Source organism: Lutjanus erythropterus, chromosome 16, assembly GCF_056507025.1.
Source record: "Lutjanus erythropterus isolate fLutEry1 chromosome 16, fLutEry1.hap2, whole genome shotgun sequence".
Classification (NCBI taxonomy): Eukaryota; Metazoa; Chordata; class Actinopteri; order Lutjaniformes; family Lutjanidae; genus Lutjanus; species Lutjanus erythropterus.
The window spans coordinates 17,119,225-17,143,123 of record NC_139332.1 but is presented as its reverse complement, the minus strand read 5'-3'; the positions used below and the strand labels follow the sequence as shown (position 1 = coordinate 17,143,123).

Below are 23,899 nucleotides of genomic sequence, written 5' to 3'. Positions count from 1 at the left end.
TCTTGGAAGCTGTTAGCCGGGTGTGTTCACAGAGATATTTCAGTCTGGACAGAGTCCGTTTGCTAGCTAAATGGCAGGGCCCAGGCAAAAGTACCAAGAGATCCTCACTGCACATGTACAACTCTCAACACAGATGAGAAGGAAACTAGATGTCTCACTCTTAGCTACTTCCATCAGCAGCTCCAAAAAAAAATATATTTAATTAATAATGTTGATTAAGACTTTTTAAACTTAGTAAATATTTTAACATTGTCTGGATGCAGTTTGTTTTAAAAAAGTCTTATTTAGTTTATTTGAAAGGGTAAATAAATAACTTATTTAATTAGTAAAACTAATGCATAATGTTACTTGCTACAACAAAAAAAAAAAAACATACAACCTCAACTTCACACATGCCTAAAGGTAGCTTAACTTACATACTTGGATAAGCAAACAGAGGTTAGATGTATGCATAATTCTGTTTTTATTTTTGTACAGTACTTTTTCTACTGTGAATCAGAGAGGTAGCAAATTTGTAAAGAAATATGGCATGATAGTTGCTGAATTAATCCAAAATTGACCAAGATAATAGATAACAATGAACTGAAGCGCTCACCTCAGTTTCTTTTTCTTCTGCAGATGATTTCATCAGCTTCCATGAAAACTCTCTTCATATCAGCGATATCTGCTGTTGGCCTTGTCTGCTGTGTTGCTGCGTTCTTTCTGTATTTTGAGCCTCCATCTCCTGTTTGCCCGGGTACATCTACATCTAAATCTACATTATCTGATGAGGAAACTGATGAAGATGAAGTCACGGATCAACATGAAAAGCCCACAGTCCTGCTGTATTACTGGCCTATTGGTGTGACGTTTGATTTCAAACTTTGCTACACCTATTTCAAAATTGACAGCTGCGTTCTGACAGATGACACATCCCTCTACAGCAAAGCAAAGGGAGTCATTTTCTTTCATAGAAACATAAATGGAGATTTGTCAAACATGCCCAAGGAGCCACGTCCAGCTTTTCAGAAGTGGATCTGGTACCATGTGGAATCCCCAACGAACACGTGGAAGATACCAGGTCTAGAAAACCTGTTTAACTTATCCCTGGGCTACAGAAGAGATGCTGACATCACAGTGAGAAATGAGCTCACTGTCATGAACCCAGAAGAACAAGTTGACTTTGTTCTGCCCAAGAAAGACAAACTAGTGTGTTGGATTGTCAGTAACAAAGACCAAGCCACTGGAACAGCTGTGAGAGAAAAATATTATCGTGAACTGTCCCAACACATTAAGATCCAGCTCTATGGTAGAGCTTTTGGGAACCATTTGAGTTATGAAGACTATTACTCAACCCTTGCAACCTGCAAGTTTTACCTTGCATTTGAAAACTCGATCCACAAAGACTACATCACAGAGAAGGTTAACGGGCCCTTTGTGGCTGGGACAGTCCCTGTAGTTTTGGGTCCACCAAGAGAAAACTATGAGCACTTCTATCCTTCTGACTCCTTCATTCACATTAATGATTTCCCTGATGCAAAGGCACTGGCAGACTTTCTGCTTGACTTGGACAAAAATGATGAGGCATACATGCGTTACTTTAAGTGGAGGAAGTTCTTCAAAGCCACCCCTCATCTCCTGTCACTCCAAAATGAATTCATTGAGCCCATCTGCCTCGCCTGCGACCACATGTCAAAAGACAAGGATTATCATGTAGTTCGTGACCTTTACAAGTGGTACTTTGATTGACAAGATTTGATTGAGATATTATATACAAGAACAAATACCTGAATATTCAACCTAGGTTTTGGCATATGTGGATACTATTTTGTTAAAGGGGACCTATTATACTAATTTTCAGGCCTTTGTATTTGATTTTGGAGCAGCTACACACAATCGCCCGCTGGATCTCTTCCTTGTATTTTCTGCATCCCGCAAAAAACTGATTTTTGTGTGATTGGTCACACTCCCAAGGACTTCCGAAGGACTGGCGAGCGCTGCCGAGCCTGGCTACCGGCTAATTCAGCTTCGTACTGGCCCATGTTGACAAAACAGTCACCTGTGAAGTGCCGTAGACAGACAAACACTGAGGTATTTTTCCTTTGTTGGCCGGGAAAAAGCAACTGTATCCACTTCTGCCTGGTGCTTGCCTCTTTAGGAAAGCTAAACAAAGTTGACTTTCTCTCACACCCGAACAATAATTTTCTGGGAGCCATTGCTCAACGTGCTAACACTGTTAAATCGTTGTAGACAGCAAGGGGTGTACTACGGCAGAAGCTCAACACAGCCAGACTTTTTCTGCATGATCTTAATCGACAAAGCCTAAAACTGCAATCAGAGATAACAGGTATCACGATGGTGGTTATCAACTTGCTTTGTTAATCCAGGTTTTTGTCTTCAGACTCTGTGCACGCTCACATAAAAGGGGCATTTGTTGCATTATTTGACTCTTATTCCACATGAAATGAAGCGATCGCGAGCCACTTACTTAAGTCAAAATGATCAAGTTGTTATAATTATGAGCTGTGGAAAGTATACTAAATACATTACGGCAAAAAAACAACATTGTTGCTGCAAATAAAGCAGGAGGAGAAGTTTGCTGTTAGAAAATTACTGACTAAAGCTCTTAATGCTGCCGTTTATTCTAACATGAAAACTGCACATTAAACAATAAAACTCCATACAGCAGATTTAAACATGAGGAAGTCTGTCTGACACTGTCCTATGATGACAGAGACGTGGACATCACTAAAGTTTTTGACCAAACCAACGTAAAATGAGTGTAACTGATTTTAGATTGTCCGTGATAAATGATGATGAATTTATTATTATGAACATACAGCTCAGTAATTTTTCAATGTTAACGTCCTCCCTCAGTTTAAAAGCTAAGGACAATAATTAGTTAAAGAACAGCGTGTTTTACAGACGATTTAATTTGAAACTCTGAACACAACCTGCTCGCGACCAGGTTATAAGTTTAGTATAAGTCACCATGGTTACCAGGTTAAAAGAGAGCCACCTTCGTGACACTAAAAATCCTGGGTTTAGACTCAACATAGCTCGCTAACACATTAATCTCGCTTCGTAGTACACCCCTCAGAGCAGCGATATAACTTCCGAAGCAGAGCGGGGGAGCGGGCAGGCCTAGACCACATGCCGGGGTATGACCATATAAGTAAGTCTGGCACGCATTGACGTGAATGTTACTACACCGTTAAAAAAAAGACAGTAAAACACAGCATGCAGAGCCATCCAAAACAGCTTGCAGGGCTCACTTCCAAATGCATGAACCTCAATATTTGACGCTTTGGAATCGTTTAACACAAGTATCCGACATTGTGACAACATTTATAGGTCAGAAAAGAGGAAAAGCATAATAAATCCCCTTTAAAATTTAACCGGAATCAGGGAGAAATTGCTGAACTGGCTTTAATGTGAAATTGCTCAGCACATCTGCCTGTTTGTACACCTTGTTTTTTCTACAGTTTAACCAGATGTAACATGTTATTTTTTTAGCTCTCGAGGTATTTTGTTACCTTTGGACAGAGCTGGATTGGCTGTTTCCCCCTATGTTCTGACATTTTATAAATCATGTCAAACTCAAATGTTTAAGGAAGCAAACATCCATCTCACACGTTAACCTGTCTTTCTGTCACTTGTTGCCCGTCTATGCATGGATCAGATGATCCAGTAGAGATGGATACAAAGATTCTAGTGACAGTTTGTGTCTCGTTTTTCCTTTGATTCTTCCGTCATGACCTGCCCATCCTCACTCCCAACGTGTCAGTGACCTATATGTCAAAGTCTGATACTGTAGGTTTTTGGATGCTTTAGTCTAGCCTTATGCTTAAATGTGCCATCAAAGTGAGGTGAGATGCTATAAAGAGTGAGAGAGTGTGCCTTTAGGAGAGTTGGCATGGATGGATGGATGGATGGATGGATGGATGGATGGGTCAAACAAACACAGGATTTTTGCTCAGGAACTCAGGGTTTGTGTCCTCTGTGAAACCAATCGTCAAAGTTCACTACTCTTTAAAGACATTAGGGACATAAATACATACGTCTTATGCTATGTATCATATATGAACTTATGTAAGCAATCTCCTTAATTTAACCCAAAACAGAATCTTTTCAAAAACGGATCCAAGCAGTTTTGTTTTCTCTACCTACCCAAGTATTTGTGCCTTTCTTGTTAAAGTCACCCAAAAGTTGCTAACTTGACCTTGAGTCCTGCACATGCACAGTATTGCTTGGACTTATGAGTAGGTGTGGCCTCAGTTAAAACAACACATAACCTGTGAGTGATAGGAGTTTTGTTAAGCTGAGTGTAACCTGTTAGACCTGTGCAGTCTCAGTCTGGATCTACACACACTTACCTTTCAAGCAACAATGTCATTATCAACTCAAGGGCACAAACAAACATTTTGACCAAACTATCAAACTGCTTTTAACTATGCTGCATTTGTTACACCTGGGGCTGGGCTCAGATCAGGACCACTCAGATTAATTCCACTCTGTAGATTACAGGTTGACGATTTAATTTAAATTGACCATTTAAAACCTTTCTTAAATGTGATGTATTTTCACTGGCAGGAGCATTTTGATGAACTCCTGAAGCCTTTCCAAATTTGGTTATAAAGGGTTAAATGGTTTGCTTGAGACGTGGGAGAGTTTCCTCAGTTCATAAAACAATAACTTTTAGTTTACCTTTTAAAAAAAAATTACAATCACCAAAAATCACCACTGTACAGACGTATAGTGTTTAAACACTACAGAGTGGAGTGGACTGTGTTAAGTATGTTTGTATGTGATTGTTATGTTCTGGTGTGGGAGGGGTCAGCCATTATTCTTCCCCTTTTTTCATCCTGCAACTCATTTAGAATGTATTCACCTGCTTTTAATCTTACATTGTGCTAAAATTGTTACACTGTAGAGCTACACAAGCAATTCATTATTCATTATTTTATTAGTTTTTGAGTTACCATGGTATTTGGGGTAGATCCCTGGCTGTTCTTTTTTATCTGTCTCTTCTGTCACTGTGTGGATACTGAGTAATCAATGGTTCACTAGCCGTTAGTTCCTCTTTCCTTCCTTAGTTTCCTGGTAAGTGTTTAAAATTATGTTCCCCATGTTGTCAAGTGTTGCCAGCTCTGGCACAATTGATCAAATGTTCATATCATAATAATAGCAATGTTCGGTGGAAGAGTTAGTTCCAAAAATGTGACTTCTGTAGTGTGGAGTTGGTTTGGTTACAAGAGATCAGACGCACAATAAACTTCAGTAATATGTGAGAAGTCCAAGAAGACTATGAAATGGTACTGACTTGTACAGCTCTGGCCGGCTTGACAGTTAAAGAGGTAGAAAGACGAGAGGGAAAGATAAACTGCAAATATAAGTGAGACACGTCACACCCATTCATTCCCATGTGACAGTTGTTGTCACAGACCAAATTTTCACAATGGCAAAAACAAACGCCCTGCAAAGACTACAAAGAGGCGTGTTCAGTAAATCAATTAGGTAGTGGTTTTTCTTGTTGTCAACCCTTCATATTCTATTCTTATGGGTGTCTATCAAACTCCTGGCATAGTTGGTGTATTGAATACCAGGTAGAGACACACAGCCCTTCTGAGCCATATAAAGGTAAGAACAGCATGTTCTGGATGAGAAAATTCACTGTAATGCTGGATTCCTAAATCACAATTTCTCAAAGCAGGGGTGAGAGGTGAGAGGAAAACTGTAACGGCAGCATAATGGTGTAATCTCTGTCTTGTTTTCTGTGTCTTTAACCAGAGGGAGAGTGTACTGTATCTGTGTCTGCACCTATGCATGTGTCATTCTCCTTGTTCTTTGGCAAGTTGCAAATCATAGATAATTTACAACAATGTAGGGCCTTCACCAGTGTGACCGTTATAAACAGACCATGTTGCTTGTGGAGGTGTGGTGGATTGGGTAATGCATCATTCCTGGTGGGGTTGTTGGAGAGGGTGACCTTAAAAGTACGGGGACTGCTGCTCTAAATCATAAGCAATACAATGCTTATTTTTGAAGGCTCTTGTGTTGACCTGTTATAATCTACAAAATCATTCTGTGTCTTGTATTTTTTAAAAATTATTTTAGATGTAAAGTGATTGTTATAATTGACATTTTTGGTCCTCATAGCTACTGACACATTTGGAAAGGGAGGGTGAAGAAAAGGTGATTTAGTTGGTTTCAATCTGCAATGTCACCACTAAAAGCCACTAAATCCTACACACTGGTCCTTTAACACATTAATTATCCCTCCTTCTTTATACTTAAAAAACAAATATTGACTGTTGTAGTCATTTGTGTTTCATAATTGAACAAATGCGGTGAGATTATAAAAGCCAAAGTTGTATGAAAATTTCTGACTGCCAAGAACACAGAAGGAAGACAACAAACATAACTTTGACTGTTGTGCTCCTGAGCTGCTGTTGATCATATTGTCTATATTGTTGAGGGGCATGTAACTTACTGTCTGTCTACCTTTGAATTTATTGATTTTTTGTATTTGTGTATAGTTTTTGAGCATTTTGATAATCACCTAATTGCATTTGATAACTGTTAACTAGCTAGGTAGCATCATGATCTTCATTCAAACTTGCCAGAAACAAAATAATCATGATCTTCATTCAAACTTACCAGAAACAAAATAAAACTCACCAGAAAAGTTGGCGATTAAGGGACAGAACAATAAAGGTATAAGACAAAATACAGAACAAGTTACAAAACAAAACAGTATGACAGAGCAACAGGAATAATACAAAAACAGCAAGTACAGGTCAGTTTTGTCATGTATAACAGCAGGTTTGGTGTTGATGAGTGTGCATATGTGAGTGTCTGTGGTTCGTGTCTGTGTAGGTACCCATGGGTGTAGGGTGTGTGTGAGATAGATACTGTAAAAATAATAAAATAATGAAATCAATAAAGAGACAAAATAATAGTTATAATAATAGAGGACAAAAAGTGTACCATCTTTTATATAGAAAGAATTTGGGTAAGTGCCACCCCACCCAGTTGCAGCCCTAGAAACAGTTAGTCAGGATCAACCCTTTTTTTTCCCTTGTCAATATTCACCATTTGTTTTATATAAAGTGTTTTTGAGCATTTTGATAATCACCTCATTGATAACTGTTACCTGGTAACATCACAATCTTCATTCAAACTCGACAGAAACAAAATAAAACTCACCAGAAAAGGTCTTGGTTTGCTTTTCACTGTTCCAGCTGTCACCAACTCAGGTGTGGTTTGAAATGGCTTAACATTTAATCCACCGAGTTAGATGTGAAAATGTCAGGAGATGAGTCAGAGTATGATTGGTCAGGAGCAGTGGGGAGAAAAAAGCGTACACACCCAGAGCATTAACACATTTTTGGTTCGTTGGATTTTGTCACCACAGTTCAAATTCACCAGCCACTCACTAGTAAGTAGGCATTTTGTGTCTGAAATCTACCAGTCACTTTCATGTTTTACCAACGTTTTTCTCTGGTAGCTGGTGCTTATATCACCCTGACGAGCAATAACTATTACGAATACGTACCAAGCTAACTGTGAACAGTTAAGTCTGTCATTTAGGGATGAAAAATCACCAACAGACATGCAAAAAACAGATATCACATTTCACTGTGCACAGAATATGTCTTTTCAAATAACCAAGACTCACCTAACCAGTTTTTTGTTTTCAGGGGTGGGGGTTGAGGGGAGCGGGTCTGTAATTTAACTCACATGACAGCAAACATCGTTTTTTCTATGCAGAGACCGAGTTGAGTGAGGGCATCCTGCAGAGAATGAAGTCACACTTCCTCTGTGTGTTTTGTAGTCCAAGCTTCTCTGTTGATCCAGTCGAGCCACACATTCGTGTTAGCAGTGAAGTATATATGAGGGGGCAGATGCTCAAGTGAAATAAAAACAATTTCTGCAAAATTATCAATTCAGACAACAACAGTCTGAAGTTATTCGTAGCCAAAAATGTCAGTACAAAAGCATGGTGTCAGTCGTTGTGTGTCATTTACTCACTCTGTAAACAGCATGGTCAGCTCCTCCATGGGGCTGCTGCACACAGGTTTACAAGCAAACATGAAGATCACTTTTTCATCTCAAAAGTTTAAAAGACAAATGATGTGCTCTCGTCTGGCAGGTCCATGATCCCTTCATTGTTGCTGCAGAAGGTTGAAGCAAGAGTGAAGATAAATCCTCTTTAACCTGCCAGTAAAGCAGCCGGCATCACAGCGACTCCAGCGTTTTTTTTTTTCTCCAGAAGTGCCAGTCTGCTGCAGATCCTCCTCTGAAGAGCTCGCCATCTCTGAGCAGTTGTTTGTCGGCTCGGTGTCTCAGCTCCGCCTGCTCCTCTTGGCACTCAGCAAAGATCTGTGATACACGTGAATGAACACAACTGAAGGTGAAGTAAAAGGTAACCGAGTGAGCTGACAAACAAACTCCTGGGCTGACTATGTTGCTCATTAGCTGGACTCTTTTTAAGATTCTCTTCCTGATAATTCAGGTTTATTGCGACTTTTCCTCCAGGAGTTTCAGCCATTGATTCAGGGTCTCACTGAAACACATTGCACACACAGCTGTACTAGCAGAACAGCCAATGGGAACGGAAATGTTTTAACATTGACCTCATATTTGGACTTGTCAGCTGAATACAGTATCAAAGTGATTTAGCTTACAGAGTTACCAGATGGACAAATAGCAGTTAGCTGGTTTACTTGCTGCTGAAGTAGGCTAACTGTGTCTGCTCTTCTCTGTAGCTACTTTTACTAGGTAGTTTGGTTAGCCATGAATCTAATTAACTGAATCAGGCCCGGGCCGCCAGGGAGCCAAACCCAGCAAGAAAACCACCTCAGAACTGTATTCCCTGTTGTCAAACTGTCCACCAACTGTCTTGGAAGCTGTTAGCCGGGTGTGTTCACAGAGATATTTCAGTCTGGACAGAGTCAGTTTGCTAGCTAAATGGCAGGGCCCAGGCAAAAGTACCAAGAGATCCTCACTGCACATGTACAACTCTCAACACAGATGAGAAGGAAACTAGATGTCTCACTCTTAGCTACTTCCATCAGCAGCTCCAAAAAAAAAGATGTGTTTAATTAATAATGTTGTTGATTAAGACTTTTTAAAAACAGGTTTTAACATTGTCTGGATGCAGTCTGTTTTAAAAAGTCTTATTTAGCTTATTTGAAAAGGTAAATAAATAACTTGTTATTTAATTAGTAAAACTAATGCATAATGTTACTTGCTACAACAAAAAAAAAAACATACAACCTCAACTTCACACATGCCTAAAGGTAGCTTAACTTACATACTTGGATAAGCAAACAGAGGTTAGATGTATGCATAATTCTATTTTTATTTTTGTACAGTACTTTTTCTACTGTGAATCAGAGAGGTAGGAAATTTGTAAAGAAATGTGGCATGATAGTTGCTGAATTCATCCAAAATTGACCAAGATAATGGATAACAATGAACTGAAGCGCTCACCTCAGTTTCTTTTTCTTCTGCAGATGATTTCATCAGCTTCCATGAAAACTCTCTTCATATCAGCGATATCTGCTGTTGGCCTTGTCTGCTGTGTTGCTGCATTCTTTCTGTATTTTGAGCCTCCATCTCCTGTTTGCCCGGGTACATCTACATCTTTTTCTACATTATCTGATGAGGAAACTATTGAAGATGAAGTCACTGATCAACGTAAAAAGCCCATAGTCCTGCTGTATTACTGGCCTATTGGTGTGAGGTTTGATTTCAAAATTTGCTCTGACTACTTCAAAATTGACAGCTGCATTCTGACAGATGACAGATCGCTGTACAGCAAAGCAGAGGGAGTCATTTTCTACCAAAGAGACATAAACTGGTATTTGTCAAACCTGCCACAGGAGCCACGTCCAGCTTTTCAGAAGTGGATTTGGTTCAATGTGGAATCCCCAAGGAACACGGCACAGTTACCAGGCCTAGAAAACTTGTTTAACTTAACCCTGAGCTACAGAAGAGACGCTGACATCACAGTGAGGTTTGAGCTCACTATTCGGGACCCAGAAGAGAAAGATGACTTTGTTCTGCCCAAGAAAGACAAACTGGCGTGTTGGGTTGTCAGTAACAACAATCCAGCCACTGGAACAGCTGTGAGGGAACAATATTATCGTGAACTGTCGAAACACATTAAGATTAATGTCTATGGTACAGCTCATGGGAACCATTTGAGTTATGAAGAGTATTACTCAACCCTTGCAACCTGTAAGTTTTACCTTGCATTTGAGAACTCGGTCCACAAAGACTACATCACAGAGAAGGCTAACGGGCCTCTTGTGGCTGGGACAGTCCCTGTAGTTTTGGGTACATCAAGAGAAAACTACGAGGAGTTCTTTCCCTCTGACTCCTTCATTCACATAAATGATTTCCCTGATGCAAAGGCACTGGCAGACTTTCTGCTCGACTTGGACAAAAATGATGAGGCGTACATGCATTACTTTGAGTGGAGGAAGTACTTAAAAGCCACCCCTCATCTCCTGTCAACCCAAAATGAATTCATTCATCCTGTCTGCCTCGCCTGTGATCACATATCAAGAGACAAGGATTATCATGTAGTTCATGACCTTTACAAGTGGTACCATGGATGAGAACATCGATTGATAGTAGGAATGCACCGATATCGATACCAGCATCGGGTACCGGACCGATACTGTACACATAAACTCATAAAACTACTCTGATACCCTACACCCAATACCACGTCATGCAAGTAGCCGCTCGACACAACGAAACATCTAAAGATCCAACATGATGCAGAGTTCAAGATGTTTGCTGATGCTTACCCTCTTTTTTTGGATGCGCCGTCATCATCAGCGAGAGACTTGCTGTCCTCAACATCATCCACTAATGACCGCAGCGATTTTGGAAACTGTCCATAAAATTCCATGTAAGTTCATGTTAAACCGAAGTAAATGCAGCGTGCTGACCGCAGCCAGTCGCTGTCCAATAAGTCCCATCGGGGGTAAACTTGTTCAGTAATTAATCTGAAGACGAAGAAAAAATACTGTCCATAACCTTCTTTTCTTGGTAATAAGCTGCTACAACTTCTCTTTTTGTACTTAATCTTCGCCAAAACGGCCTGACAGCTCAGTAAACCCAACTTCACTCTGGGGTTCACAGCAGGTAAACAAAACTGTTGCACACATGGCACCACACTCATAGCTGTCCCCCCTAAACAATGGCAGGTAGGAACTAATTAGCTCTTAGACAAGAGGGACATGGAGAAGAAATTTAAATACTACACATGTAAATGTTAAATTAAAATAATAGTTAAAGTGCTGTAAATGATAATGAAATAATTATCATATATAACACCATTTGTAATAGTAAACTTAATTCTACAAGTCCATAATAATGTTGTGAAATGATTATACTGAAATATATCACATACACAGTAAACTGCACAGCTTAATAAGGAACACAAAATCAGTGAAGTAACTTACCACAAATAACCTAAATATGTAATGTGTATAGTAACTATGGTTACACTTGTAGCAGGAAACAGCAACAATGATTTGTTCCATTTAGAAAGTGATCATCTAATGAAAATAAAACATGTTTTAAAAGTTATTGTAAGAACTTTAACGACATTAAGTACTCATATTGGTACTCAGTATCAGCAAGTACCCAAATGTAAGTACTTGTACTTGTACTCGGTCTGAAAAAAAGTGGTATCGGTGCATCCCTAATTGATAGTGACTCGCACATTCACATGAACACACGGATTATATACAAGATTATATACTGTTATGCCTATAATTTTTCACATGTCGACACTATTCTGCTGAAGTAACACAAGAAACAGGCAGAAACATCTGGCCTGGCTATAAACTGAAATAGCCCAGCACATTACTGTTTTTACCCTTACATATGCTTACACTGTTCTTTGTGCAGTTTAATAAACTAAATACAGGCTGGGTTGCACCAACAAGGATTGATTCGAAGCCCAATTAAGTCATGGTTTAATGTGGCACCAAACTCATAAACTAGCTTCAAATTAAGACTAAATTTAAACCTCTCTTTAAATCTCTGTTTATTCTAAATCTGCCTAAATTTCTGTTACGTTCTTCTGAGAAGGTTAAGGGACAGACTGACCCCAACTGAGTCTGATGATGTGTATCTCTACTTTCTTTCACACCAGCTGATAATTCGGCCAGCACGTTTTTCTCACCAGCTTTGGTTTTTTTGAAAATAATGTGGCTCCGTGCTGCCCCTGTGATGACCTCCCTGTCACTTCTCTCTGCTTCACCCCTCACCTGTCCCCACCTGCCATGTTCATCGTCACTTCTCTGTTGTCAAGCCCTGTCAGTCTCAGAGACTGCTTTAACTGAGAGGCTGCCGAGCACAATTCGATTTTCCATAAACTCTCCCCTAGTGATCGAAGCTGCAGGTCCGAACAGACTGCAGTCATGTTAGCGCCTTTAGCTGCACAGCTAACTGAGCTAATATAAGCTAGGAGGCTAATTACAGCCAAAGAGAGTTACAGCAGAGAGTGAACAGCAGTTAGAGGTTACCCTGGTGAAATGCTGCTTCCTGTTTATTTGGAGTTTACTGCAATAGGTGGACTTATTTGACATGCTGCTCCTTCAACCTTATTGCCGTTGTCGTGAGGCTTAGCACGCTGTGCAGTGTCAGAAACAGGTTGCGAAAATTTGAAGTGGGACAAGTATGGGAGAATTGTGACCTCAGGAGGAAACTGGACACATTACAAGAGACACTGAAAAACATAAATCTGCCTGGAATATTGGAAGAGTTGGAAAGTGTAGTCCCTCAGATCTATTTTTAATTTATTTATTTAGTTTAATTTGGGTAAGCATGTATCTCCATAATGATTAAATTAAATACCAGTTCCAGCAGGGGACCCCAGACATCCCTTTTCCCAGCTACATTAGCAAAAGCAAAGTATCAGTCCAGTCATAATGTGTTAATTTGTCAGCTTTAGGGGTGTATTTTGTTACTTTTGGACAGAGCCAGACCAGCTGTTTTCCCCTCCTAGTCTAAGCTAAACTAAACTAAGCCAACCAGCTGCTGGCTGTAGCTTCATATTTGACGGAAAAAACATGAGAGTGGTATGAATCTTCTCTTCTTGTTATTGTTTGATTAAAAAACAATGAAAATAAAGTCAAAATGAGAAAAGGTTCTCATCTGTGAGTACAACTTTTGGATGGCAGTGTCCTTTTTTTATCCACTGTATGGATGTAATCATCCCCAACTCAAATGTTTGCCCAAGGACGAAAAGTTCATCATGTTAACCTTTCTGTCACTCATTGTGTCATCATGCTTTGAGCCAGTAGGACTGGGTGGGATGGAGACAAAGATGCTTTTGACAGTTTGCACCCAGAATTTGATTCATCTGTCATGTTGTGTGTTCATTCATGCTGTCTTTGTGGTGACATACACCTCAGTGTAGGTAAAACATTAGCTTTGGGGCTGAAGAGGATGGATGCTGATGTAAATATATTTAGATTAAAACATCATTTGTTTAGTTGGGTTAATAATAAGGCACTGAGACTCTGTGACTGCGTTGTTACTCGTGTATTGTTCTCATAAAATAGTAGTATATATGACTGATAAAGTTGTCATGATAAAGGTTATTGAATGAGATCTTGAATTTCCTAGACCTAAACCTTTTTTTTAATCACTTTGGCACTTTTAGTACTACATCCGTATCAATGCCTGATGCTGGCTGATAATGCCCAATATCTTTTATGAATCTTACAAGGGCTATGATGACTGTTACTTTATTTTACATTTCTTTTTCTCTGTGGATGTTTTGCTCTGTATGTAACAGTCTTTTAATTAATGCTCTTATATGAATGGGTCACAGGTTTTGGGAATTTACAATTGCTTTGATTAATTTGAAATTAATAATGTCATTATCTTATCTGAATCTCGTAAAGGCAAGGTGAAGATGGTGGATGTAATAGTTATGCTCTCTTTAAAAAATAATTTAATTAATTTAATGCTGATATATTAGTGTGTCAAAGATGAAGGGAATTTTTACTGTAGATTTTACTTTGGGAAAATTGTTCAACTGCTTCATTATGTTCTGTTTGGAGCTCTTATCTCAGCGGCCGCTTGAAGTTGTAAATGTGAATCACTTTTATGAGTGATTTTGAATGTTTCATCATGGAATTTCAAAATGCACAGCTACCAAATAAACAACTGAAAGCTACTTCATGGATGTTCAGTATTTTATTTTCTGCTGTATTAAGTCGAGATGAGTGTGAATTTAAACTGACATCAATTTTATATCTAGGTTATTGGTTAAAAATTAATATAATGCAGTTAATTAATATAGTTGTTGCTAGTTAACATACAAGATTTTGCAACACATTCTCGTCCCAGCTCATTGCTCTTCTGCGTCTCATACCGATGCACAAGATACCCTTCAGAGGCTGTATGAGACACTGGCAGAAAGCCTTTTTAACAGGTGGTTAACATTGTGAAACAGTCACCGTATAGGTTAATTTTACACACATCCATGTAGGAACTACTTTGTTTCAGTAGATAATATTGCAGAAAGGAAGTGCTCTCACCAAGGTCTGTTAATTATCTTATCAAGTAACTGGGTCATGTGTTTTTTTAAAAAGAGACTGGTTTTGAAATTCTCAAATAAATTTTTTGGTGCTTTGAGCACCCCAAGCCATTTAGTCCCATTATATTGAATGAAAGGCTGACAACTCTATGGCTGATATCTCCAAAACACTACAACTCACACCTAATAAATGTAGATTAACAAATAGCAGGATAGGCCAGAGGAAAACTTTGTATTTTTTATTTTGAGGTAATTTAGGTATGTCATGTGACATAAATGAAGCCACCAGACAAAGTCACCTGAGGCATGTAATGTTATATGCCTACAGATGTTAAAATTTTGTGTTTTGAGATAATAAATAAACCTTTTGTGTAAACTGAAGTCTAATTGTTTACTTCATCTCATGAAAAATGGGAGTTAAAAACAAGTGTTGTGTTTATATTTTTTATGGAGTCAATCAAATGATGAGTGGTGCATTTCATTTAGTCTGTGTTATGAAGGAATAATGTAAAAGAAAAATGTTATAGTAGCAGTTTATTCAACAGATTCAGAATTTCAGAGTAAGTCAGTTTAATCAGAAGCAAATATTTATTTGCCCTTCATCATGTGAACCTATAGCCTTGTGTTCCAGTGCTTCTATAAAGGGGTGGAGGCTGCAACTCATGGATGTGGCCCTGCCGCTCTGGATTGCGTGTGTGTGTGTGTGTGTGTGTGTGTGTGTGTGTGTGTGTGTGTGCGCGCGCGCGCGCGCGTGTGTGCGTGTGTGCAGCTGCAGTAGTGGCGGTGGTTAAATAGGCACCTTGGACAGCGCCAGGCTTCAGCAAGCGGAGGAACTTCCAGTGGAGCGCCGCCCGATTTGCTACTCCTCTCCTCCACCAGTTTCGTGCACTTTGTGGGCATCTCAAGTTCCCTCCAACCTTTCTCCTCCACTCGGACCCTCTCTCTGCTTGTTCGGATACCCGCTCTTTTCTCCAGCCGTGCATGAAGCAGTAGAGTCGCGCCGCCCTCGGATCACCGAGAAGCGGACTCCCCTCTCGCCCTCTGTCCGCCTCCTGCCGCCTCCTCCTGCTGGAGCTGGAGAGATGCCCGGGGCAAGATGTGCTCCAGCCGCAAGATCCTGTGGAGCCTGCTCCTGCTGTCCGTGCTGGAGGTGGGCCTGGGTGTGGCGAGCATCGTCCTCGGAGCCGTGGGCATCAGCTGGGTGCGGGGCCAGCACAAGCCGCAGCAGGGCGACGCGTCCCCGGTGTGGAGTGGACTCTGTGTACGTCCTGGAGACAACTTTTGTCCTCACTTTTCCTTATTCTTCCAGGATAAGTATTTCCGGGGAGGTTGTGGAGGGTGAAGAGGCGCAGACAAAACTCAGGTGTCAGTCTTTTTGCATATCGCCTCTCTTTGAGGAATGTTTTTGAGGTACATTCAGACTATCGGCTCCAAGTATTAAAATAATGCATATATGAATATAATTGGCCCCATAAAGGTAACATCGTGATTGATTATGCTTTGAAATCAGGTTAATCGTTGTTTTATTATGATTTTGACAAGAAATATACATGCATACATGCAGAAGTTGTGATTTTCTTATAAATGTTCCACATGAATACTTCCATGTAAAACTGCAACGACCATTGTTTTGACAAAACATTTAAATGAAGCTGTATTATGCTTTTTGTGGTTTTCCCCTTTGTCTTAACTAGGGATGCATGATATAGATTTCCGATTTTTTTTCCAGCCATAACTGATAATTGCCCGCTTCTCGTGACAGATATCAATAAGATAACCGATAATTTCACACGTTTGCATTTTAAAAAGAAGCTCACCTGAAGTTTATGCACACCTGAGAGTAAGAAAGGCTAAGATGTAGTGATCAAAGATGGCTGATTTAATATGCCATAGCTCTGTCTGAACCAAATCTGACATTACAACAAAAACAAAATAGAGTTCTGATTTTTTAAATGCTCAGTTATTGTTTCTAGTATCATTCATCAAAAAACTTCTCATATATATACTTTGGCTTTAATTTTCAAATTCAATGCTTTGACATAATCTGATATTACTGTAGGCGGAATAATAAATATTAAATTAATCACTCCTAAAATTTACCATTCATCCCTAGAAGAGATACATAAACACAATGATCCCTAAAATTTGACATTTTACAGTTATCAGTGAATAAATCACAACTTTCACTGATATTTCATATTTTAATACTTATGAATACTATGAATTTAAAAAACATACAAGTAGCATATCGGACTATAGAACAGTATCAGCACAGTTATTTATCATGCATATACTTTTACCTTGTTGTATAGCTTTTTGTGCATGGAACAGGTCTGCATAGTCACAAAGATCAAATTCAAAGGGAGGTACTCACTCCTACAGGACACACAGCTCCTGAGCTGCCTGAAATGCCTTCTTTATCATCCAGCCTTTTTTCTGTCACTTGGTGACATCACTCTGTAACACGTTTGCTTAATGCGCAGTATTGCCCCCAAATCCAATTAGGAAAACACAAATAATGTAACATAAACAGATATTTCTTCTATCTGAAGTTACTCATTATTATTTGAGAAGGTCAGCTCCATGATTACCTTGGCATAGTTGAAAAAAAAAAGTTGCCTCTTCTGTAATTAATCACTGATTTAGCGCACCAAGATAATTAACTTCAACTGAAGGATTTTTATTTACCACTTATATACTATATTTTTACTGAAGAAAATATATTTTAATTGCAAAACAGAATTATTTGATTTATGTATATATATATATAAAGTTTTTGATTTTTCAATATCACCTCGTTGAACAGGAAGTGGTTGTGGGCTTCAGGCAGTTCATAAAACTTAGTTTAGCTAAAAAATAAGATAGAGAGTGTTTGTGTGTATATATATATACACACAAACACATACATATACATTTATATGTATGTGTTTGTGTGTATATATATAAATATTTTTTGGTCATATTTGTCCGTTATCCTTTATCTTTGTCCCGTAGATGTTAGAGAGACACACACTGCCATTTGGCCCACTGGATGCCTCTGTATGTCTGTGCTGGAAGTAAAGATCCGTTTCATTAATTCATGCTTGAATTGTTGCTCTGTGCTTTGGGAGGGTCAAAGCTTTTACGCACAATCATCCTCTCCCTCTTCTGCATATGTCTCCTCCAGTTACACTGCTACTCTAAGCCTCATTGTCTTGATTTTGCTGCTGAGCCATGAAAAGTTGAGTTTATGACATCTTCATTAGCTATATATAACCTTGAATCAGCCACTTTACTATGACTGCTGCTCCAGCTGGGGCAACACTTTTAGCTCTTGCTGAGAATTTCTGTAAGTGCCTGGAGCTCTGGCAATATGAATCTTAAAGAAACGTATCAGTGTCAGAAAAGTTTGGAGAATCTAAAATACTAGAAGTAATAGGTGTGAGGTAATACATGTTAATAACCAAGAATTGTGTGATATCATATTATATAGATTGTATATTGGAGTGCATGTAGAGTGTGTGTGCCTTCCATAGTGCTGTAAGATGTTATGCAATCTGACGTCTGTGTGATCAACCTCGCAGCTGTTGAATGCTGAGTCAGCCACCCCTTCCCATGGTTACCCAAAGGATTAGATCTCCTGTCAGGACAGGAACTAGGAGTCATTAAGACTGACTGACCTCTGTCCTAGAAGGTAGATTAAATGTCCAATGGTATAGATTCTGATGAAACGGGAGAGTGATCAGCGTTCATATCTGATATTCATCAGTACATTTCGAGTTATGAAACAGTGTTTAATGCAATATAATATTCATAAGTATGTTTTCATTAATGTGTAATCACCTAAATAAGAATTATTGTGTTGTTGTAACCTTAGAATGAACTGTTTATATCTACAGAGGGCGCAGGTCCTCTTCCACAGAGGCCGCCATGTTGCACCACCATATTCCTACAGTCACAATTGTCATGCCCCCCGTAGGTTCTCCTACATGCATGGAAGAGGAGAGTGAGGCCAGGTGTTTGCACTCTGTAAACTCACCACTGAATGCCAGTAAATCCGACAAACTGGTCCTTTAAGGTACATCCATATAATCAATAAATTAATTTAAAACTACATCAAGCCAACAAGTACACTGTGACAGAACAATTCATTAAAAATGAGAGGAAGCCAAGAAGTGACATCACTCCCTCCCTTTGCACACACACCTACACCTACACACACTCACTCAAACACTGACTACAGCTTCCAACAACTTTCAGAAAAACAATGCAGCTTGCAGCTCATTGTGCTGTCCCACTTGTATGTGTACTCTGCCAGCGTAATCCACCACCGTGCTGTTCCAGTTCAGTCTGAATCACTGACATCCAGGACAATATGGCTTCCTGCTAGAAACCCACGATGACGCACTCTATTTTTAGAGGGAGAAAATTGCATCTGAATAACCGAGTGTAAAGAATACATTCACCCTTCCTGTTGTCAAGATGGTTGAGTGGGGATTGATAAAAATAGTTTTAAATTCAGATAGTTTCTTAGCCAGTAATTTTAAGTAATTACTACTTTTCAAAGTGTTCATTTACTCATTTCTTGTTCTGTCTCTCTTTCCAGTTTCTGGTCTGTGGGATGTGTGGAGTGCTGTGTGCTCGAAAGAGGACAGGTCTTATTGTAAGTATATGTGTATATTTAGTTGTTTTGTTTCCGCAAGACCCCGGTAGTCTTTTGTCCTTTCATGGTAGTATTACATTTACAGCAAACAGGCAAGACTCTCCAGTGATATGACACATGGGAGAGTTAGAGTGTTTTAAAAGAATAATTTTGGATAGCTTGTTTATTTGCTGTATAACCAAGGGTTAAATGAGATCAGTACCATTCTTACATATGTACAGTAAATATGCACCTGCACGCTGCTAGCTTAGCATAAAGAATGGAAACATGGGGAAACAGCTAACCTGGCTATGTTTGTGGCCAGCAAAATCCCCATAAACCAACTCTAAAAGCCACAGATGAATATTTTCTATCTTGTTTGTTTCATCCAACTCAAGCAACTTCCTGGAGTCTTTGCTGCCATGAAACAGTCAGCAACATGACTCTGACATAGGCTTTAATGTCTTAGTGAACTTATGGGTGCTGGTGGGAGGATTTCTTTACATTTTGACTGAGCCAGGCACACGGTTTCTCCCTGTTTCCAATCTTTTTCTTGCTTTTAGAGTTTTCGACTAGTCTAAATTATTTAATCAATAGGGAAATTAATTGCAAGGAACATTCATAATAGCTTCACATTTAACACACAACTGAGAGTGGCATTTTAACCCAAATCATGATCTTTCCATAACCCTGACCAAGTGTTTTTTGTCCCTAAACCTAAGCAGATCTTAGGCACAGCATTTTCACACTGTAAAAAATAATATGTTGGCACAGTGTAGAAACAGTTCATAGAAATTTTGCAAGACTTTTGCAAGTTTAGAGCTCAGATTCTCACTGATTGGTTCGTTTTGATGCCCACTCATTCATCAGAGATCATATTCATGTTATCAGCGACGTGTTGCTGACTTAATAAACTCAAAGCTATCTGGAAACAAATTCAAAGTAGATTCAAAAACAGAATTTTTGAGATGATTGGCATTTGGTGAAGCAGATGAGCCTTTGAGAGATGCTGAGGATGAAATCTAAATCTTTACTCATTCTTTCCTTTGAAAGATGGTTTTGAACACCAAATAATGTCACTATTCAATGAAAACATTTGATAATATTAGGTGCTGTCACTCGTGAAGCACCAACTACAAATTTACACACAAGTACTTGTGCAAAAGGCAAAGATTATGTGTGTTCTGTGGCATGAATCAAAGTCTGCATAATCTACACCAGGAAGTTTACAAATCTAATTCTGCCAAATACCCAAAGGTACTTGTGTGTGTGTTGTCTTCATCCTGAGCAGGTGCATACAGTGTGTCCTGTAAAAGACGTCTGAGGAAACCAGAGGAGACAGGCAGTCACCTCCCCTCTTCTCTTTCTGTCATTCTTTCCGTGTTTTTTTTTTTTTTCTTTGTTTTTTGCTCTGTGATCGCCTCGCAGTCTCTCTGTATGTCAGAGTCCTCATGTTTCTCTCTCTGACTCTGAATGTCTCCTGCGGGGAGGGCACTAATGATGGATCAATGTCAGCACAATCTGCTGTAACAGAGACATCCCTCAACCTTTCTCTCCCTCTGTCGCGCCCTATCCATCCCCACCTATTGTCTCTCTCACCATCTTTATCCTCATGCCTTTCCCTTTTCTATCACTCCCATTTTTCCTTCTCTGCTCAATCTCATCCCGTTTCGAGGCTCCGACTCTCTCCATCTTCCTCTCCTCATCTCCTTCCATCCCCTCCCTCCCTGTCAGCCTGTGGGGTGATGATTACATTAGGTCGGTTTGGCTTCGGACTCCTGCCAGCCGCTTTCCACACTTCACCGGGTAATGACTGAAATTGGAGATGCCTTTTTTCCATGCAGTTAAAGGCACTAAAGGCATCTGTACTGGGAGCAGTGAACCTGAACTCCCAGACAAAACACACACACTCACACACACGTGTATACATAATAAAGGGATAGAAAAATCAAATTGATTAGATTTTATTATCCTCATCATTTTCCATGACATCCTGCTGGAAAAAAGAACATTTTAGTTTGATTCTCATCCTGGGTTTGAGTTTTCCACTTGATTTCAATTCTACGGAAGCAATCCGTAAAATGTGATCAATTAAATACTGAAAGTAAAATCAGACACACACACAAGCAGAAATACAGCATGTGAGTGATGCAAGCATATTTACAGACTGTGCAATATTTCTGGAAGAGACAGTGTGCTTTGAGAGCGATCCAATTTTCTAATAGGAAATGAGATTTATTTTGACTGATACGCATTACTCATCAGAGCTGCCGGCGTCCAAAAGACAGCAGATTGATGGAAATGGAAGCTGAATAGCAGTTTGTATATCGCCCATCTCATCACGTTTTGTCAGTTTGTTTACAGTTTTGTCGAGAGGATATCAATTCTGCTGTTTGCATTAACATAAACCATTCTCTCTGTCTCTGTCCCTCAGATGATCCTGTTTTCAGCGTGCTGTATCTGTGGTCTGATTGGTGGGATCCTCAACTTCCAGTTTGTTCGGGCACTGAACAAACGACCAGACTCCATGCACTCGATCCATCTGGCTGCCATGACTCTGGCCTGTCTGGGTAAACAAACAAAAAAAAAAACAATACACAACACAGTGAGATGGAATGCAACTCAGCTGAACACAACTGTTAATGTCTGCTGTAGGTGACATGAGGATTATCTCATAATATAGAAAATTACGATATGTCTTCATTCAAGTGTCTAAAGAGATCAAAGGTTTAACGCTATAATATGTAACATTTCCCCATTAAAATGTCTAAAATGCATATGTTACATATTTTGTACCCAAAATGTTTCCAACAATGGTCAAACCCAGAGAAATATGTAATTTATTTAAGATAATTTCCTTGCTAGCTGCTTTAACTTCTGGGAAAAGAAGGAATATGTCACACACGTCAGAGGTTGAGGAGGGAGGCTGGCAAACCTGACTAAATATAATGCAAATAAAACTTCAACATGATCTCATCCATGAACACGATTTCTGTCTAAATCATGAAAGACAGATTTTCATCAGCTATGGTACCATAGCTGTTAAACAACCGTGTGTGGTTATATTCTCCAGCTCCCAGCAGCATCTTTTAATCATGTTGAGTTTTTCAACACAGACAAGTCCAGCATATAGCGTAAGTACGGGAAATAGGAAAAGAGAAAGTTGACTGATGTACCAAGCTTGCTCAACTGTTATTGGAGCACAGAGCAAAAAGAGCAAAACTTATAGTTGTTGAGATATTTCAGTCTGGACCAGCTGACCCACCAACAGACCAACACTGCCATCCTAGAAGACCGTAGCTAAAGAAGTATAAAATACTAAAGATTGGACGGCCCATTACAATAAATAATTCCTCTATTATTTCCTTGTTTTTCCTGTTCCTGTCTTGTCCAGGGATCTCCTCCTGTACTTTATCCACGTGGCTGACCTGTCGCCTGGCCAGCTCTGAGCAACAGAGGATGTTCCTGGAGAGGGAACACTCGCTCCACCACTCGCACGAGATGACCGAGAAGGTAGGACATGACAGCAAAAGCCAGGTTCGTCAACAGTATCGCCTTTGACTCTGGGAAAATGCATGTTTCATGGCCCGAGAGGATTTAAAAGTTGATGTTTGAGCAGCGTTTGTTAAGTGATCGCGTGTTTTTGTGTCCCTCAACAGGAGATCCTAGACAACTCCAGTAACGGCATTCCTCAGATTTCCTACAACGGACACACCACAGCATCGCCATGACGCACAGAAACAGAGACAGTTCATGAATCGCTTGCTGTCAGACGGCAAATACAGCATGTACTTCTTTCTACATATCCTACGGCATACCCAGTAACTATATCCTGACTGCAGGAAGGGAAAAGCCTTTTCTTCACCGCCGGAGTACAAGAGGGACACACTGACAAACAGGAGGGAGGCGTTTGTGCTTCTAAATAATTATGCAAACATGGGTTCAGAGCAGGATAGAGAGCTGCCATTTTGCTGATAATTCAGGTGACAAACATCTGCAAGACATTATCTGACCTTTATACTAATGAGCAGGAAGGATAGATTTTATCCAATCAGATGCCTCAAAGTGATGAGCACAAACCAAGCATGCAGCTGATTCACTTGTTTTGAAGAGCTACTGCTATTTCAGTCTCAATGTCCTTATTCTTCTTCTCTCTGTCTTGTAATGGGTTTATGGAATGCAGATCTCGAGATAACCTACAGTAACTAACTAGACTGTATGTATCATCTGATAATGGAATGCTTTGACATGAAAATACAGTGATGCGCAATGTACTGTACTGAATATCTCTGCTTGTATATCAGGAATCCAGCCGTATCTATAAATCAAACATATTTTTATAAATGCTTCTTATAAAAGTGAATTCAATTAAAGGATTACAAATATGAGTGGTGGTTTATCTGGCATGGATTATTTCAGTGGAATTCAGAGTATTATTCCTATTGCAGCAATATTCGAGTGATTAATTTGCAGACACACAGCGAGCAGCAAGATGAGTTCGGTCTTATGATCCCAAAATATGCAGATTAGACCTTTTGGTAAAACTTTATTTGAAGGGGTGTGCATAAGAGTTGGATACCAGTGAACATGGCTGGCGGACACAGTCTCCAAGACTGACAGTGGTCAGTTTGACAACAGGGAAAAAGTTCAGAAAACTAAAATATTTGTAAAAGACACAGAGAAGGGACATCTCTAAAGACAGGTCTGGGGGTATATAT

General features: G+C 39.5%; 3 protein-coding genes across 4 annotated transcripts; all 3 read left to right on the top strand.

The window, feature by feature from the left end:
• The first annotated feature begins 618 nt into the window (after positions 1–618).
• Positions 619–1,729, top strand: LOC146312908 (4-galactosyl-N-acetylglucosaminide 3-alpha-L-fucosyltransferase 9-like). Its single transcript, XM_084738587.1, has one exon. The coding sequence runs from the start codon at positions 619–621 to the stop codon at positions 1,726–1,728; it is 1,110 nt and encodes a 369-aa protein (XP_084594713.1). The 3' UTR covers position 1,729.
• A 7,771-nt stretch (positions 1,730–9,500) lies between these two features.
• LOC146312907 (4-galactosyl-N-acetylglucosaminide 3-alpha-L-fucosyltransferase 9-like) lies at positions 9,501–11,867 on the top strand. Its single transcript, XM_084738787.1, has one exon. The coding sequence runs from the start codon at positions 9,501–9,503 to the stop codon at positions 10,608–10,610; it is 1,110 nt and encodes a 369-aa protein (XP_084594913.1). The 3' UTR covers positions 10,611–11,867.
• Positions 11,868–15,375: 3,508 nt separating this feature from the next.
• On the top strand, positions 15,376–23,569 carry tmem196 (transmembrane protein 196). 2 transcript variants are annotated; one of them, XM_084739180.1, is made up of 5 exons: positions 15,376–15,821; positions 19,146–19,202; positions 21,616–21,751; positions 22,576–22,694; positions 22,841–23,569. In XM_084739180.1, the coding sequence occupies exons 1-5, from the start codon at positions 15,657–15,659 to the stop codon at positions 22,910–22,912; spliced, it is 549 nt and encodes a 182-aa protein (XP_084595306.1). In that variant the 5' UTR covers positions 15,376–15,656; the 3' UTR covers positions 22,913–23,569. The 2 variants fall into 2 exon arrangements, with proteins under 2 accessions (XP_084595306.1, XP_084595305.1); XM_084739179.1 differs by having other exon boundaries at positions 22,576–22,718.
• Positions 23,570–23,899: the final 330 nt, after the last annotated feature.